We start from the raw sequence: 17,918 nt of genomic DNA on the forward strand, positions 1-17,918 counted from the left end.
GATGGGGGAGCCCCATTGGTGGCCGTGGGGGTGATGGGGGCAGCCGGGGGGTGACGGCGTCAACGGGGACCAAGTGTGGACGGGAGCCCCGTTGGCTCCTGTTCTACCCAGCAACGGGTGACGCTGCCCCAGCCTCGATGCTCATTGGTTGTTCCTGGGGCTCCCAGCACCCAACACTGGGAACCCCCCCTCCCAGTGAGTGCGATCGCGTTTACTGGGAAGGGGAGTCTGCTGAGAGCGCGATGGGCACTGGGGGTCCGCTGGGAGCGGCTGGGGCCGTGCTGGTGGCACTGGTGGCACTGGTGGCACTGGGAGCCCCCCCGGCTCATGGCGAGGAGCTGTCGGGTGAGAGCAGAGCCACGGCGATGGGGGGGAAGGGGTCTTTGGGGTGTCCTTGGGGTTGGGGGGGGGGTTGGAGGGGTCTTTGTTGGGTTTTGAGAGTCCTTTGGGGGGGTTTTGTTGGGTTTGGGGGGGTTTCAGGGGGGTCTTTGTTGGGTCTTTGGGGTTTGGGGGGTCTTCGTTGGGTCTTTGTTGGTGTTTTGGGGGTGTTTCAGGGGGGTCTTTGTTGGGTTTGGGGAGTCTTTTGGGGGGTCTTTGTTGGGTCTTTGTGGTTTGGGGGCTCTTTGTTGAGTCTTTGTTGGGTCTTTGGTGATCTTTGGGGTTGGGGGGGTCTCTGTTGGGTCTTTCGAGTTTGGGGGCGTCTTTATGGGGTCTTTGTTTGGACTTCGGGGTCTTTGTTGGGTCTTTGGAGATCTTTGGGGTCTGTTGGGTCTTTCGAGTCTGGGGGGGTCTTTATGGAGTCTCTGTTGGGTCTTCGGGGTCTTTGTTGGGTCTCTGGGGGCTCTCTGGGGGCCCCCTTCTCCTGTCCCTCCCTGTGGCCCCCCCAGCACGTAGCGAAGGGGGGAGCCGCTCCCCCTGAGCCAACACCCGGCACCAACAGGGATCTTCCAGTTGGTGTTTAAGGCCGAGTGTCACTACCTCAATGGCACCGAGCGCGTCCGGTTTCTGGAGAAGTACATCTACAACCGGGAGCAGGACCTCTACTTCGACAGCGATGTGGGGCACTATGTGGGCAATACCCCCGAGGGCGAGTTCCAAGCCAAGCACTTCAACAGCCAGGTGGAAATACTGGAGCAGACACGAGCTGCAGTGGACACGTTCTGCCGGCACAACTATGGGGTGTGGAGCCCTCTCACCGTAGATCGGAGAGGTGAGTCCATGGCAGAACGCTTCCCTCAGGAGCAGACCCAAACCAACCCCTTCCACCGCTGGGGCTGGGCTGTGGCCGGGGCTGTGACCATGGCAGCGGTTGGTGGCTTGGCCACCTTTGCACAACATTGGGTAGATCACCAGTAGGGTTGGCCAATACATTGGGTTGTACAACATTGGGTTGCCCATTGCTGGTTTGATGAACACATTGGGTTGTCCAACATTGGGTTGACCACTATTGGGTTAGCCAATGCATTGGGTTGCCCATTGTTGGGTTGCCCAGTGTTGCATTGATAAACACATTGGGTTGACCACCATTGGGTTGGCCAATGCATTGGGTTGCCCATTATTGGGTTGATGAACACATTGGGTTGTACAACACTGGGTGACCACCATTGGGTTACCCAATGCATTGGGTTGCCCATTACTGGGTTGATGAACACATTGGGTTGTACAACACTGGGGTGACCACCATTGGGTTACCCAATGCATTGCATTGCCCATTACTGGGTTGATGAACACATTGGGTTGTACAACACTGGGTGACCACCATTGGGTTCCCCATTGCTGCGTTGCCCAACGCCTCGGGTCGCCCACCCCTGCAGTGCCTCCCAAGGTCGAGATCTTCCCGGTGCAGTCGAGCTCGGCGCCGCAGACCAACCGCTTGGCGTGCGCCGTGAGCGACTTCTACCCCGCGCCCATCGAGGTGCGGTGGTTCCAGAACGGGCGCGAGGAGCTGCAGCGCGTGGTGTCCACCGACGTCATCCAGAACGGCGACTGGACCTACCAGGTGCTGGTGATGCTGGAAACCACCCCGCAGCGCGGTGACACCTACGCCTGCCAGGTGGAACACGTCAGCCTCCAGCAGCCCAGCGTCGTCCATTGGGGTACGGACACCCCGAACCCGGCCGGTGCCCCCCAAAATGAAGGTGGTGGGGGGGGGAACCCTAAATTTACACCACAACCCCCCCCAATTTTGGTTCTCCAGAGTTGACGGATGGCAGCAATAGCAAGATGGTGACGGGCATCGGGGGCTTCATGTTGGGGCTCATCTTCATCGTGGTGGGGCTCATCTTCTACATGCGCAAGAAGGTGAATGGGGGGGGTCCTCAAGGTTTGGGGGTGCTTTGGGGTGCCCTTGTGTCACACTGACCCCATCTCTGTCTTGCAGGGCACTTACTTCCCCCCACTGCAGGTAATGTCTATGTGTGTCGTCATCTCCCCAGCACCCCAACATTGGGGTCACCCCAGCCCCACACTCAGCCCCCCCTTTTCTCTCCCCACAGGCCAGCTCCTGAGCAAGCTCCTGCCCCACTGCACGCGGCTCCAAGCAGGCTCTGCCCCACAAGTGTTACCCCACAGCGACCCCTGGTGTCCCCAATACCGGTTTCCCCCCCTCCAGCCCCACAACTGTAACACACAGAAGCTTCAGCTCTAATTAAACGGCCCACACTGCTCCAGCCCCGGTTGTTGGGGGGGGGCTGTGGGGCAGGGGAGGGGAATGACACAGTGTGGGGCAGTGGCATCAGCATAGGGATAGAGCAGAACTGGAGCTCTATAGGGCAGGAAGGCTCCTCTATGGGGCACGAGGGGACTCATCCCATGGGGGGGGGGGAAGGGGGTAAGGAAGAAATGAGGGGGCGGGGGGAAGGGAATGGGGGTCCCATGGGGGGATGGGGGGAGGTGAATTTCCCACGAGTGGGGGAGGGGCTCCAATAATATTTTCTTTATTTACACGTGAAAGAATCCGAAGGTTCCAAACAGGCGCAGGGTGGGGGAGGGGGGGGAAGGGGGTTGCTGGGGGAGGGGCGAGAGAAAGACAGGAAGGTGGGGGAGGGGCACAGAAAAAAAAAATAAACCCTCAAAATCAAACAAATTCCCACCCTACCCCCCCTCCAAAAAAATTTTAGAAAATTATACACAAAGAAAAAAAACAGAGCACCCACCCCTCCCCCACCCGGGTCAAGGGGGAAGGGGGGGGAGGGGAGGCGCAAATAAATTAACCCCACCCCCCAAAAAAAACCAACCCCCATAACCCCAAAACTCCAGCGCTGGGGGGGGGGGGGGAGGGGAAGAAAATGGTGGAAAATTTTTTTTTTCCTTCCCGTTTTTAAAAAGATTTTTTGAATTTTTTTTTGGAATTTTGCAGATTTTTTTTTTCTTCTTAAAAACGCCCCCGATTTCCACCCGCCTCCTCCCCCACCCCCAAATACCCCGAAATTCATGGAAAAAATAAAATTCAAAGAAAAACCAAACTAAAAAAAAAAAAAAAAAATAAGAAATCAAAACCCAAACAGTAAAGCCTGGGGGGAGTGGGGTGGGGGAGGGGCCACCCCATCATGCCCCTCCCCCTCTCAAACGTCACCTCCCCCCTTGAAGTCCATGCGTTGGGGGAGGGGCTCCCCCTTAACCCCGCCTCCTTTGGTTGGGGGAGGGGCTCCGTGTGGGGACTCCCCTTTAACCCCGCCCCCTTTTGTTTGGGGGAGGGGCTGTGTGTGTGGGGGGAGGGGCTCAGTCCGGTCCCACAGATCCATTTCTGTCCAATCCCATCGCTGAGGGGGTGGGAAGAGGGTGGGGGGGGGGAGTGGGAGAGAGGAGGAGACAAGGAAGGGAATGGGAAGGGAGGGGTTGTATCCCGCTGACGTCATCGATGACGTCATCACCCCCAGTCACCCCGAGTCGGAGTCGCTGGTGTCCGAGGAGGAAGAGGAGGAGGAGGAGCTGCTCGAGTCCGAGCTGGAGCTGGAGGCGCTCAGGCGGGACACGGCCACGTGCTGGGCGGACTCGGCCTTGTCGCTGGCTATGGGGGGGGAGAAACAGAGGGGTGAGGGCTCTGTCGTGATATGGCACGATAGACACCGAGAAATGCTTCAAAAGCCCCGGTAAACAGCCATAAACTGTCACAATAGTCCCCAATCGCAATATAAACTATCACGATAGTCGCCAATAATCTGTGAAAAAGCCCAATAAACTCCTGTGACATTCCCCAATTGTGATGAGCTGTCACGATAGTCCCCAATAAACCCCAATAAACTCATGATAATCCCTAATCACAATAAACTGTCACGATAGTCCCCAATAATCTACAATAAACTCGTGTTTCAGACCCCAAAGGTGATGAACTATCGTGACAGTTCCCCAGTAAACTCCAACAAATTCTTGCAATAGTCCCACTGAGCAGTGACGTTGCCATAATAACCGATAAGCTGCAGTTAACCCAAAAAACCCCATCCTGATAGTTTCTAATCCACAGTCGTGATTAACTGTCACAATACTCCCTGATAAGCTGAGATAAACCCCAATACTATTGTGATAGTCTCCTGTCAACTATCATGGTAAACTGGCACGACAGTCCTCAATAAACTGTGACATACCCCAATACCACTGTGGTAAGTTTCCTGTCAACTATTGTGATAAACTGTCACTATAGTCCTCAATAAGCTGTGATAAACCCCAACAGACTATCATGATAAACTATGACACACCCCAATATACAGTTGTGATAGTCCCTGATCAACTGTCATGACAGATCCCACTGAACAGCAATAAACTGTTGCAATAGTCCCACATAAACCCCCATAAACTATCGTGGTCCTTCCCAATTGCCTGTCGTGACAAACTTGTCACGATAACCACAATAAACTGTGCTAAACTCAGAATAGACCCCGATAAACTCCCATAGTGGGCGATGACCTACTCTGCGCTATCACGACAGGCTGCGATAACCCGCCTGTGACCTATCGTGACAGGCGCTTACCCTTCTTGGGGGGTTTCTTGGCCGAGTTGAGCTGCCCACTGACGTCCTGCAGCCGCTTCTCCAGCTCCCGCTTCTTCTCCAGTGCCAGCTCCTCTTTCGTCTTCCCCACCGGCTTCTTCAAGGCTGGGGAGGGGACACAAAGGGGGGTGGTCAAAAGGGACCCTAAAATAGCTCAAAACCACCCCAAAACTCAGCACAGCCCTCGAAACACCCAACCCAACCGCTCAACCACTGGACAACCCTCAGCCAGCACTCGACCAATGGCCAAGCAACCAATCCAACCATCAACCACCCAATGGGAAACCCCCACCGCCCAAAACACCCAGCAGCCCAATGGCCTGCAGCCAACCAACCCAGCACCCAACCTACCCAACACCCAACCCCTCAACCCAACAGCCCAATGGCCTACACCCAATCAAACCAACACCCAAAGCCCTCAACTCAATGGCCCAATGGCCTGCACCCAACCAACCCAACCCCTCAATGGCCTACACCCAACCTATCCAACTCTTCAACCCAATGACCTACACCCAATCAACCCAACTCTTCAACCCAATGGCCTACACCCAACCTATCCAACACCCACCCCCTCAACCCAATGGCCTACACCCAACCTATCCAACTCTTCAACCCTATGGCCTACACCCAACCTATCCAACACCCAAACCCTCAACCCAATGGCCTACACCCAATCGACCCAACTCCCAACTCCTCAACCCAATGGCCTACACCCAACCTATCCAAAACCCAACTCTTCAACCCAATGGCCTACACCAAATCAACCCAACACCCAGCTCCTCAACCCAATGGCCTACACTCAACCTATCCAACACCCAACTCCTCAACCCAATGGCCTACACTCAACCTATCCAACACCCAACTCCTCAACCCAATGGCCTACACTCAACCTATCCAACACCCAACTCCTCAACCCAATGGCCTACACTCAACCCCTCAACCCAATGGCCTCCACCCAACCTATCCAACTCCCAACTCCTCAACCCCAATGGCCTACACCCAATTCCTCAACCCAACGTCCTACACCCAACCAACAAACCCCCTCAACCCCATGCTCAACCCAAGGCCGCCCCGGGGCCGTGGTCTCACTCTCGCTGTAGGGCTTGCGCGGCTTCTTCCGCAGGCAGGACAGGACGTAGCGCTCCAGCTCCCGCAGCGTCGAGGGCTTGAGGGTCTCGAAGTCGATCTCGATCTCCTCCGGGTTGGAATCCCGCAGGGAGGGCTCCCGGGATTGGATGATGTGCACCACCCGGCCCAGCTTCTCCCCGGGCAGCTTGTTGATGTCCAGGCTGAGCTGGCGCTTCTCGTCGTACGTCATGGGCTTGCTCTCCTCCTCCTCCTCCGAGTCGTAGAGCGCCGACGGCGGCGGTGGCAGCGCCGCTTTCGCCGCCTTCTTCGAGTTCCTGATGGGAGAAATCGCTGCTTAAAACCCGCTTTTCCTCACCAAAAATGAGGGTTTTCCCACCAGAACCACCCCCTGTTTCAACAAAGCCCCGCTGGTTGCACGTAAACCATGAATTCACCCCATTTCCATGCCCCAAACCCCTTTAATTTCATACAAAACCCCAAAATCACCAGTTTTCCTGCCCTAAAAACATGCTCTCCCTCCACCATTTCCACTGAACAAATCAGAAAGTCGAAATTCTTCAAAACGCACCCTAAAAGTTTCAAACTAAGCCCCCAAAATCTCATTGCTTGCTATAGTCCCCAATCGCGATAAACTGTGACGCGCTTTCGCGATGAGCTGTGACGAGCTATCGCGATAGTCCCCAATAAACTCTTCTGATAGTCAATAAACCCTGCTAAACTCCAAGATACTCTTGCTATAGTCCCCAATCGCAATAAACTGTGACGCGCTATCGCGATAAGCTGTGACGAGCTATCGCGATAGTCCCCAATAAACGTCTTTCTGATAGTCAATAAACCCTGCTAAACTCCAAGATACTCTTGCTATAGTCCCCAATCGCAATAAACTGTGACGCGCTATCGCGATAAGCTGCTGACGAGCTATCGCGATAGTCCCCAATAAACTCTTCTGATAGTCAATAAACCCTGCTAACTTCTTGATAATTCTGCCATAGTCCCCAATCGCAATAAACTGTGACGCGCTATCGCGATAAGCTGTGACGAAGCTATCGCGATAGTCCCTCCAACATACTCTTGCATAGTCAATAAACCCTGCTAAACTCCAAGATACTCTTGGATAGTCCCCAATCGCAATAAACTGTGACGAGCTATCGCGATAAACTGTGACGAACTATCGCGATAGTCCCCAATAAACTCTTCTGATAGTCAATAAGCCCTGCTAAACTCCAATATACTCTTGCTATAGTCCCCAATCGCGATAAACTTTGACGCGCTATCGCGATGAGCTGTGACGAGCTATCGCGATAGTCTCCAATAAACTCTTCTGATAGTCAATAAACCCTGCTAAACTCCAAGATACTCTTGCTATAGTCCCCAATCGCGATAAACTTTGACGCGCTATCGCGATAGTCCCCAATAAACTCTTCTGATAGCCAATAAGCCCTGCTAAACTCCAATATACTCTTGCTATAGTCGCCAATCGCGATAAAGTTTATCCTTGCCTTATCGCGATAAGCTGTGACGAGCTATCGCGATAGCTCCCCAATAAACTCTTCTGATAGTCAATAAACCCTGCTAATCTCATATACTCTGTATAGTCCCCAATCGCAATAAACTGTGACCGCGCTTATCGCGATAAGCTGTGACGCAAGGATTTGATAGTCCCCAATAAAGTTCTTCCTATAGTCAATAAACCCTGCTAAACTCCAAGATACTCTCTGCTATAGTCCCCAATCGCAATAAACTGTGGCCAACGCGCTATCGCGATAAGCTGTGACGAGCTATCGCGATAGTCCCCAATAAACTCTTCTGATAGTCAATAAACCCTGCTAAACTCCAAGATACTCTTGCTATAGTCCCCAATCGCAATAAACTGTGACGCGCTATCGCGATAAGCTGTGACGAGCTATCGCGATAGTCCCCAATAAACTCTTCTGATAGTCAATAAACCCTGCTAAACTCCAAGATACTCTTGCTATAGTCCCCAATCGCAATAAACTGTGACGCGCTATCGCGATACGCTGTGACGAGCTATCGCGATAGTCCCCAATAAACTCTTCTGATAGTCAATAAACCCTGCTAAACTCCAAGATAGTCTTGCTATAGTCCCCAATCGCAATAAACTGTGACGAGCTATCGCGATAGTCCCCAATAAACTCTTCTGATAGCCAATAAGCCCTGCTAAACTCCAATATACTCTTGCTATAGTCGCCAATCGCGATAAACTTTGACGCGCTATCGCGATAAGCTGTGACGAGCTATCGCGATAGTCCCCAATAAACTCTTCTGATAGTCAATAAACCCTGCTAAACTCCAAGATACTCTTGCTATGGTCCCCAATCGCAATAAACTGTGACGAGCTATCGCGATAAGCTGTGACGAGCTATCGCGATAGTCCCCAATAAACTCTTCTGATAGTCAATAAACCTGCTAAAATCCAAGATACTCTTGCTATAGTCCCCAATCGCAATAAACTGTCATCCGCGCTATCGCGATAAGCTGTGACGAGCTATCGCGAGTCCCCAATAAACTCTTCTGATAGTCAATAAACCCTGCTAAACTCCAAGATACTCTTGCCATAGACTACGTACTATGTAAACTGTGAATACGCGCTATCGCGATACGCTGTGACGATGATTGATAGTCCCCAATAAACTCTTCTGATAGTCAATAAACCCTGCTAAACTCCAAGATAGTCTTGCTATAGTCCCCAATCGCAATAAACTGTGACGAAGCCATCCCAGTCCCCAATAACTCTTCGATAGCCAATAAGCCCTGCTAAACTCCAATATACTCTTGCTATAGTCGCCAATCGCGATAAACTTTGACGCGCTATCGCGATGAGCTGTGACGAGCTATCGCGATAGTCTCCAATAAACTCTTCTGATCGTCAATAAACCCTGCTAAACTCCAAGATACTCTTGCTATAGTCCCCATTCGCAACAAACTGTGACGAGCTATCGCGATAAACTGTGACGAACTATCGCAATAGTCCCCAATAAACTCTTCTTATAGTCAATAAACCCTGCTAAACTCCAAGATAGTCTTGCTATAGTCCCCAATCGCAATAAACTGTGACGCGCTATCGCGATAAACTGTGACGAGCTATCGCGATAGTCCCCAATACACTCTTCTGATAGTCAATAAACCCTGCTAAACTCCAAGATAGTCTTGCTACAGTCCCCAATCGCAATAAACTGTGAGGCGCTATCGCGATAAACTGTGACGAACTATCGCGATAGTCCCCAATAAACTCTTCTTATAGTCAATAAACCCTGCTAAACTCCAAGACAGTCTTGCTATCGTGCCCAATCGCAATAAACTGTGACGAGCTATCGCGATAAACTGTGACGAGCTATCGCGATAGACTGTGACGAGCTATCGCGATAGTCCCCAATAAACTCTTCTGATAGTCCCCACTCAGGATAAACTGTGATAAATTATCACGATAGTCCCCAATAAACCCTGCTAAACTCCAACATACTCTTGCTATAATCCCCAATCGCGATAAACTGTGACGCGCTATCGCGATAACCTGTGATGAGCTATCGCGATAGTCCCCTATAAACTCTTCTGATCGTCAATAAACCCTGCTAAACTCCAAGATACTCTTGCTATAGTCCCCAATCGCGATAAACTGTGACGAGCTATCGCGATAGTCCCCAATAAACTCTTCTGATAGTCCCCACTCAGGATAAACTGTGATAAATTATCACGATAGTCCCCAATAAACCCTGCTAAACTCCAACATACTCTTGCTATAATCCCCAATCGCGATAAACTGTGACGCGCTATCGCGATAACCTGTGACGAAAGCTATCGCGATAGTCCCCTATAAACTCTTCTGATCGTCAATAAACCCTGCTAAACTCCAAGATAGTCTTGCTATAGTCCCCAATCGCAATAAACTGTGACGCGCTATCGCGATAAGCTGTGACGAGCTATCGCGATAGTCCCCAATAAACTCTTCTGATAGTCAATAAACCCTCCTAACTCCAATATACTCTTGCTATAGTCCCCAATCGCGATAAACTGTGACGAGCTATCGCGATAGTCCCCAATAAACTCTTCTGATCGTCAATAAACCCTGCTAAACTCCAAGATACCCTTGCTATAGTCCCCATTCGCAATAAACTGTGACGAGCTATCGCGATAAACTGTGACGAGCTATCGCGATAGTCCCCAATAAACTCTTCTGATAGTCAATAAACCCTGCTAAACTCCAAGATAGTCTTGCTATAGTCCCCAATCGCGATAAACTGTGACGCGCTATCGCGATAGGCTGTGACGAGCTATCGCGATAGTCCCCAATAAACTCTTCTGATAGTCAATAAACCCTGCTAAACTCCAAGATAGTCTTGCTATAGTCCCCAATTGCAATAAACTGTGACGAGCTATCGCGATAAACTGTGACAAGCTATCGCGATAGTCCCCAATAAACTCTTCTGATAGTCAATAAACCCTGCTAAACTCCAAGATACTCTTGCTATAGTCCCCAATCGCGATAAACTGTGACGCGCTATCGCGATAGGCTGTGACGAGCTATCGCGATAGTCCCCAATAAACTCTTCTGATAGTCAATAAACCCTGCTAAACTCCAAGATACTCTTGCTATAGTCCCCAATCACGATAGTCCCCAATAAACCCTGCTAAACTCCAATATACTCTTGCTATAGTCCCCAATCGCGATAAACTGTGACGCGCTATCGCGATAAGCTGTGACGAGCTATCACGATAGTCCCCAATAAACTCTTCTGATAGTCAATAAACCCTGCTAAACTCCAAGATACTCTTGCTATAGTCCCCAATCGCGATAAACTGTGACGAGCTATCGCGATAGTCCCCAATAAACTCTTCTGATAGTCCCCACTCATGATAAACTATCACGATAGTCCCCAATAAACCCTGCTAAACTCCAATATACTCTTGCTATAGTCCCCAATCGCGATAAACTGTGACGCGCTATCGCGATAATCTGTGACGAGCTATCGCGATAGTCCCCAATAAACTCTTCTGATAGTCAATAAACCCTGCTAAACTCCAAGACACTCTTGCTATAGTCCCCAATCGCGATAAACTGTGACGAGCTATCGCGGTAGTCCCCAGTAAACTCTTCTAATGGTTCCCAATCACGATAAACTGTCATGATAGTCCCCAATAAACCCCAATAAACTCTTGCTATAGTCCCCAATCGCAATAAACTGCCACGAGCTATCGCGATAGTCCCCAAGAAACTCCTCTGATTGTCCCCAATCATGATAAACTGTGATAAACTATCATGATAGTCCCCAATAAACCCCGCTAAACTCCAATATACTCTTGCTGTAGTCCCCAATCGCGATAAACTGTGACGAGCTATCGCGATAGTCCCCAATAAACTCTTCTAATGGTTCCCAATCATGATAAACTGTCATGATAGTCCCCAATAAACCCCAATAAACTCTTGCTATAGTCCCCAATCGCACTAAACTGCGACAAGCTATCGCAATAACCTGTCACGATAGTCCCCACTGGGCAAAAAATAAGCCCCCAAGATGTCCCTTTCCCTACCTCAACCCCCCATTTCCCCCCCGTTTCCCTCCCCACGTCCTCACCGGGTGCCCCCGGCGGCTGCTCTCCGTGCCCGGCGGAGCTGCGCCTGCCGCAGCCGCGCTTCCTCGTCTCCCCCTTTTTTGTGTTTCTCCGTCTTCTTCTTCTTCTTCTTCTCCCTTTTCCTTTTGGGTTTGGAGACGGGGCCCTGCGAGAGGGCAGCCAACTGCTCGTGGACGGCCCGTAACTGCAGGGGGGATGGACACGGGGAAGCGGGGGGGTGAGGCGGGCACCGGGCTAACGGCTCCGCTCCGGTACCGGCACCGGGGCTCCGGTTCCTCACCTGCTCCTGCAGCTCCGCCAAGCGGTTGGCCCGTTCCTCCTCCGAGTCCGAGCTCTCCTCGCTCTCCGAGGAGCTCTCGCTGCTGCTCTCGTCGTCGTCGTCGTCCTCGTCGTCGTCTTCGTCGTCGTCGTCTTCGTCGCTGGAGGACTCCTCCGAGGTGGATTTGGAAAGGGCGCCGGGGAGCGGGGCCGACACCGAGGGGGGGCTGGCGGCCTGCGGCTCGTCCGGCATCTTGGCGTAGCTGAACTCAAACACGTCCTGGGGGGAGACGCAGGGAGGGGGGTCAGTGCTGGGGGGCAATGGGGACACCCCAAGGGTACCCAAGGTCTTGTTGTGTTGCTGGAAATGGGATCGGGATGAGACCAGACACCAGAAGAGGGTCTTACCGGTGGGGACGGGATATAGGGACACCAGGACCCAAATATTGGTGTCTTGTTCTATCCTTAGGGATGAGACACCAGGACAACAGGGATGGGAATGGATCCTGATGCATTATAAGACATCAGAACTAGAGACTAGAAAAGGAACACTGGACACAAGGACACTAGGAATGGGACTGGGCACTGGTGTCTTCTCCATGGGGATCAGGACATTGGTGTCTTATTCCTGAAGATGGGAGCAGGACACTGGGAGCAGACTGGGACACTGGAATCTTAGCCCTCAAGATGGGACCAGGACACTGGGAGCAGACTGGGACATTGAAATCTTCTCCCTCAAAATGGGACCAGGACACTGGGAGCAGACTGGGACACTGGAATCTTCTCCCTCAAGATGGGACCAGGACACTGGGACCAGACTGGCCAAGGGGCCCAAGGGCCCTCACCCGCCCAAGCCCAGCTCACCTGCAGCTTCCGTGCCATGGCCACCACATCATGGTCGGGGGGGTTGTACTTGTAACAGTTGGAGAACATCAACCGCACGTCGGCAGCGAACTCCTGCGCGTCGTGGTAATCCCTGTTCTCCATTTTCCGCTATGGGGAAAAAAACAGTGAAAAAAAGCCTTAAAACACCCCAAAACCCCATTCCTGCCTCCATTTATGGCCCCACACCTTGATAGTGCTGAGATCCATGGGGTGCTTGATGATCTCGTGGTAATCGTGGAGCCCCAGAGCCGAAGCATCGACGGGTTTGTAGAAGGGCCAAGCGTAGGCCGCGTGCTTCTTGGAGAGCAGCTCCTTGAGGATCCCATTGCAGTACTTGAGCTGCTCCGAGAGCTTCCCCTTCTTGGAGGTCTGGTGCTGCTGGGAATCGGGCAGGTCCTTGCGGGGGGGTTTAATGGGGCGCCCGCTCTCGCGCCGCGCCGGGATCTTGGCTGCTTTGCTTTCCAAGAGGGTGGCGGAAGGGGAGGATTCACCCCCCCCGCCGGCGGCACCGGCACCGGCGCTGGTGGCGATGATGGCTGTGGTGGTGGGGGTGGTGGTGTCTGCTTTCCGCTTCACGCCTTTCTTCTGTGTGAGCCCCAAAAACAGACCGAGGTGAGGATGGGGACAGTGCCCCCCCTTTGTGAGACCCACCGGAATCCGATGGGATACCCCCGAAGTCCCACAAAATCCACTAAAATACCCCCAAAACCCACTGAAACCCCCCCAAATCCACTAAAATACCCCCAAATTCCACTGAAATACCCCCAAAGTTCCACAAAATCCACTGAAATGCCCCAAAACCCACTGAAAACCTCCTAAATCCACTGAAATACCCACCCAAATCCCACAAAACTCAAGATCCACTGAAATACCCCCAAATCCACTGAAATACCCCTGAAATCCACTGAAATATCCCCCAAAACCCACTGCAATCCCCCCAAAACCCACTGAAATACCCCAAAATCCACTAAAATTCCCCCAAAACCCACTGCAATCCCCCCAAATCCACTGAAACCCCCCAAAACACTGCAATCGCCCAAACCCACTGAAATGCCCCTCAAAATCCACTGAAACCCCCCAAATCCACTTAAATACTCCCCAAAACCCACTGAAATCCCCCCAAACCCACTGCAATCCCCCCAAAACCACTGAAATCCACCCAAACCCCACTGAAATACCCCCATATCCACTGAAATCCCCACAAACCCACTGAAATACCCCCCAAACCCACTGAAATCCCCCCCAAACCCCACTGAAACACCCCCTAACCCCACTGAAATACCCCCAAAGTCACTGAAATACCCCCCAAAACACCAAAATCCACTGAAACACCCCCTAACCCAGTGAAATAACCCCAAACCCCACTAAACCCCCCCAAACCCCACTGAAATACCCCAAAATTCACTGAAATCCCCCCAAGCCCCACTGAATTACCCCCAAATCCACTGAAATAACCGCAAACCCCACTGAAATAACCCCAAACTCACTGAAATACCCCCCAAAACCCCAAAATCCACTGAAATACCCCCAAACTCCACTGAAACTCCCCCGAACCCCCCCTCACCTTCGCCACGGGCTGGGTGGGTGCGGGCGCGGCCAGGACGGGCGGCGCGGGCGCGTGCAGGGACTTGAGGAGCGGCGCGGTGATGACCGACGGGTGGGGGATGGTGACGATGGTGGTGGGGATCTCGGGGCTGGGGCTGTAGACGGCGGCGTGGGACACGGAGGAGACGGCGGGGACCTGCTGCGCCGCGGTCAGACCCGCCAGGAGGGCTGCCGACGGGGACAGATGGGGAGCACCATGAGCAACACCATAGGGAACCCCATTGAGGAACCCCATAGGGAACCCCATTGAGGAACACCATGGGGAACCCCATTGAGAAATCCCATAGGGAACCCCATTGAGGAACCCCACTGAGGAACTCCATAGGGAACCCCATAGAGGAACCCCATGAAAAAGCCCATTGAGAAATCCTATAAGGAACACCATGAGGAACCCCATTGAGGAACCCCATTGAGAAACCCCATTGAGGAACCCCATAGGGAACCCCATAAGGAACACCATAGGGAACCCCACTGAGGAACCCCATTGAAGAACCCCATTGAGGAACCCCATGAGGAACCCCATGAGGAACCCCATTGAGAAACCCCATTAAGGAACCCCACTGAGGAACCCCACTGAGGAACCCTATTGAGGAACCCCATAAGGAATCCCACTGAGGAACCCCACTGGGAACCCCACGGGGAACCCCATTGAGGAACCCCGTTGAGGAACCCCATGAGAAACCCCATTGAGGAACCCCATAGGGAACCCCATAGAGGAACCCCCTTGAGGAACCCCATAAGCAACCCCATGACAAACCCCATAAGGAACCCTATTGAGGAACCCCATTGAGGAACCCCATGAACCCCACTGAGGAACCCCACAGAGGACCCCCCCAGAGGACCCCCATTGAGAACCCTCTAAACCACCCCCAACACCCCAACACCCACTGCAGTGACCGGTACCTGCCGCTCGCGACGCTCCTTTCTTATGGCTGTTCCTAGCCACGGGCACCACGATCTCCTGCTCCTCCGGTGGCATCTGAGCCACCTTCTGCAGGAAGATCTTCTCCAAGGTCTGGGCCATCAGCACGATGTCATCCGTAGGCTGCAAGAACCCAAAGGGGCGTTAGGGCTGGGGTGTGCCGGTGACACCGGTGACGCCGGCGGCGTCGGGGTGGTCCTCACCTTGTTGTAGATATAGCAGTTGGTGAACATGGTGTTGAAGTCCTGCATGCACTCAGCAGCCCCCCAGTAGTAGTTGTTCTCCAAGCGCCGCTTGATGGTGCCCATATCCATGGGTTGCTTGATGATCTTATGATAATCCTATGGGATAAAGGGATGTGGGATTGATGGTTATGGATAGGGTGGATGCTCCGGTACCCGAGCTCACACACCAGCTCTCACACAAGCCCCCGAACGCAGGCAGGAAGGGGGTGCGAGGGCAAACAAGGGGGTTGCTCCCTACCCTGAGAGTGCCACCGTCCCCCTAACGTGTCCTGTGTGGGGTGGGAAACCTACGCTATGGGGAGAGCTGGATGGAGGCCGGTGTCCGGATGGGCGCGATGGTCCCGGGGGGAAGGAAAAGGAAGGAGGGAAGGAAAAAGGGGGGAAATTATGGGGGAAAAAAAAAAAAGGCAACAAGAAAGAACCTCCGTGGAAAAATTACCTCCGGGCTTTAAATCCTCGAGCGCCACAGGCGAGACACGGGGGGGCTGGCGTTTAATTTTGGGGTCACAGGATGTCTTCTACAAACTCATGGATGGGCATCTGCAAAACGCATTCAGGGCACAAGAGATTAGGTGGGGATGGAGAAAAGGGGGGGGAATAAGGGAAAGGGGAACGTCCGGATTTACCTCTATGGGAGCGGCTGCGTGGTGGCGTCTGTGGTGTTTAGAAGGGAGAACGGGAGCAAAGGGGGGGCAGAAAGGTGGCAGCCGCTCCGAGGACGTCCCCAGGATGAGCCCCAACGCCTATGGGGGGGCTATGGGGAGCGGGGGATAAGGGGAGGTGTTGGGATGGGATCTGGCGCCCGGAAAACAGGGTCAAATCTCCTTGGGAAAGCCAGCGGTGGCACTCTCAGGGTTGTAAAAGGGGGGGACCCCAAGATGGGAGAAAGGAGATGCACCCCCAAATAGCATCTCCCGTGTGCCTGACACCCCCTGCCTGCACGCGTGAGGGGCGATGGGGCCGCACGCATCCATCCACACACCGGGACACGCTTCCACACACCAATATCCATAACCCCCCCGTTTTCCCTATATCCCCGTCCCCCCCCAATCCCCATATCCATGAGGCTGCGTTACCGGGAGCCCCAGCTTGACGGCGTCCACCGGTTGCCGAAAGGGCCAAGCGAACTGGTGCTTCCAGAGGGCTTTCATCACCACCTTGTGCAGGTACTGGAGCTGGTTGGTGACCCGGCCGGGCTTCTTGGGGTTGGAAACCTCGGGAGGGGGTGGGTTCACCTGCGGTGACGGCAAGGCCGGCACCGAGGCCATGGTGGGGCTCTCGAAGCCCTCGTAGAGGAGGGAGGGTTTGCGGATGCGTTTGCCGGGGGTCGATTCCGTAGCCAGAGCCATGAGCCCGGCGTTGCCTTCCCCTAAGAGCCTGGGAAAGGGGAGCAGAAACAGCGTTAAACCAAAGGGCTCTGTTACGGTTTAACCAAAACACAAGAAACCAGCCCCAAAACCATCACCAAGCGGTTGGGTCGTGGGTTTCCCGGCCCCGGACGCTAACCCAGGTGCCAGGGTGGGATTCAGGGATCAGCTTCCCAAGGAATGGGGCAACTGGAGCCAAGCTCGGCCTCCGAGACAAAGGGCATCGGTGCCATGGGCACCCGCGCTTGTGCCACTGGGGTTCACACAGAGTGGCAATGCCAAGAAGCGGGATCACGGCATGGGTTTGGTGCTGTGGTGATCACCAAGCCCCCAACCCATCCATAAGGGAATAGACCCCAACATAACGGGTCTGTATCCGTACCCCAGTCCTCATTTATGGGTGAAAACCCACTGATTTCGGACAACATCAGCGGCAAAACGGGATGAGAGAACCACAAAACCCATGGGGAAAAGCGCGATGCCAACGACCCCATTCAAACCAATGGGACAGCACCAACACCGAGTGACAACGACCCCATTCCCCCCCCGTTATACCCCCGGTCCCGGTCCTTACTTGCTCTGGGGGTTCACGTTCTGCAGCATCGCGGCGGCTGCGTGCGAGGCCCTGGGGCCCGGCCCTTCTCCTTCTTCTCCTCCCGCCGCCGCCGTCTCTTCCGACGCCCCCCCCACTTTGCCCGGATTAACGGGGGTTAGCGGGGGGGGGGGAGCTCGTTCAACCGGTACCGGCCCGGTGGGTTCAACCGCATCACCGGCTCAACGGGGAACGGAGCGGGGAAGGGAGGGGGGGACACGGGGACGAAGCGGGCGCCGTCTCCCCGCTCCCCCCGGGGCGCGACGGGCGTCAAGCGGCGGCTGCTCCGGTGGGGCGCATCCAGCGGCCTTCACATGAACGGGCGAGAAGATGGCGGCGGGGACACCGGTGAGGGAACGAACGGGGAAGAGCGGGGGGGGGG

At 53.7% G+C, this 17,918-nt stretch overlaps 3 protein-coding genes across 7 annotated transcripts in view; 2 read left to right on the forward strand and 1 right to left on the reverse strand.

Annotated features, from left to right (window-relative positions):
* Positions 1–213: 213 nt before the first annotated feature.
* LOC133215997 (class II histocompatibility antigen, B-L beta chain-like) lies at positions 214–2,609 on the forward strand. Its single transcript, XM_061360403.1, has 6 exons — positions 214–345; positions 941–1,210; positions 1,815–2,096; positions 2,198–2,301; positions 2,381–2,404; positions 2,496–2,609. The coding sequence occupies exons 1-6, from the start codon at positions 243–245 to the stop codon at positions 2,505–2,507; spliced, it is 795 nt and encodes a 264-aa protein (XP_061216387.1). The 5' UTR covers positions 214–242; the 3' UTR covers positions 2,508–2,609.
* Positions 2,610–3,878: 1,269 nt separating this feature from the next.
* On the reverse strand, positions 3,879–17,655 carry LOC133215981 (bromodomain-containing protein 2-like). Of its 5 annotated transcripts, none has more exons than XM_061360373.1 (12): positions 17,519–17,655; positions 16,654–16,954; positions 15,536–15,673; positions 15,314–15,455; positions 14,370–14,578; positions 12,992–13,390; positions 12,785–12,913; positions 11,943–12,200; positions 11,665–11,807; positions 6,074–6,387; positions 4,967–5,089; positions 3,879–4,009 (listed from the first exon to the last, which is right to left on the reverse strand). In XM_061360373.1, the coding sequence occupies exons 1-12, from the start codon at positions 17,545–17,547 to the stop codon at positions 3,879–3,881; spliced, it is 2,316 nt and encodes a 771-aa protein (XP_061216357.1). In that variant the 5' UTR covers positions 17,548–17,655. The 5 variants fall into 5 exon arrangements, with proteins under 5 accessions (XP_061216357.1, XP_061216356.1, XP_061216359.1 ...); XM_061360372.1 differs by having other exon boundaries at positions 11,665–11,846; XM_061360375.1 differs by lacking the exons at positions 16,654–16,954; positions 17,519–17,655 and adding an exon at positions 16,017–16,118 and having other exon boundaries at positions 11,665–11,846.
* The window catches only part of FLOT1 (flotillin 1), a 50,316-nt gene continuing 38,749 nt past the window's right edge, over positions 6,352–17,918 (forward strand). Inside the window, exon 1 of the mRNA XM_061360390.1 lies at positions 6,352–6,357. The gene's annotated coding sequence lies outside the window, so the exon portion shown is untranslated. The remainder of the gene's footprint in view (positions 6,358–17,918) is intronic.

The sequence above is a fragment of the Neopsephotus bourkii genome, unplaced genomic scaffold (genome assembly GCF_033783945.1).
Source record: "Neopsephotus bourkii isolate Nb327-2 ecotype Australia unplaced genomic scaffold, CSIRO-AGI_Nbou_v1 NB_1025, whole genome shotgun sequence".
NCBI classification, from domain to species: domain Eukaryota; kingdom Metazoa; phylum Chordata; class Aves; order Psittaciformes; family Psittacidae; genus Neopsephotus; species Neopsephotus bourkii.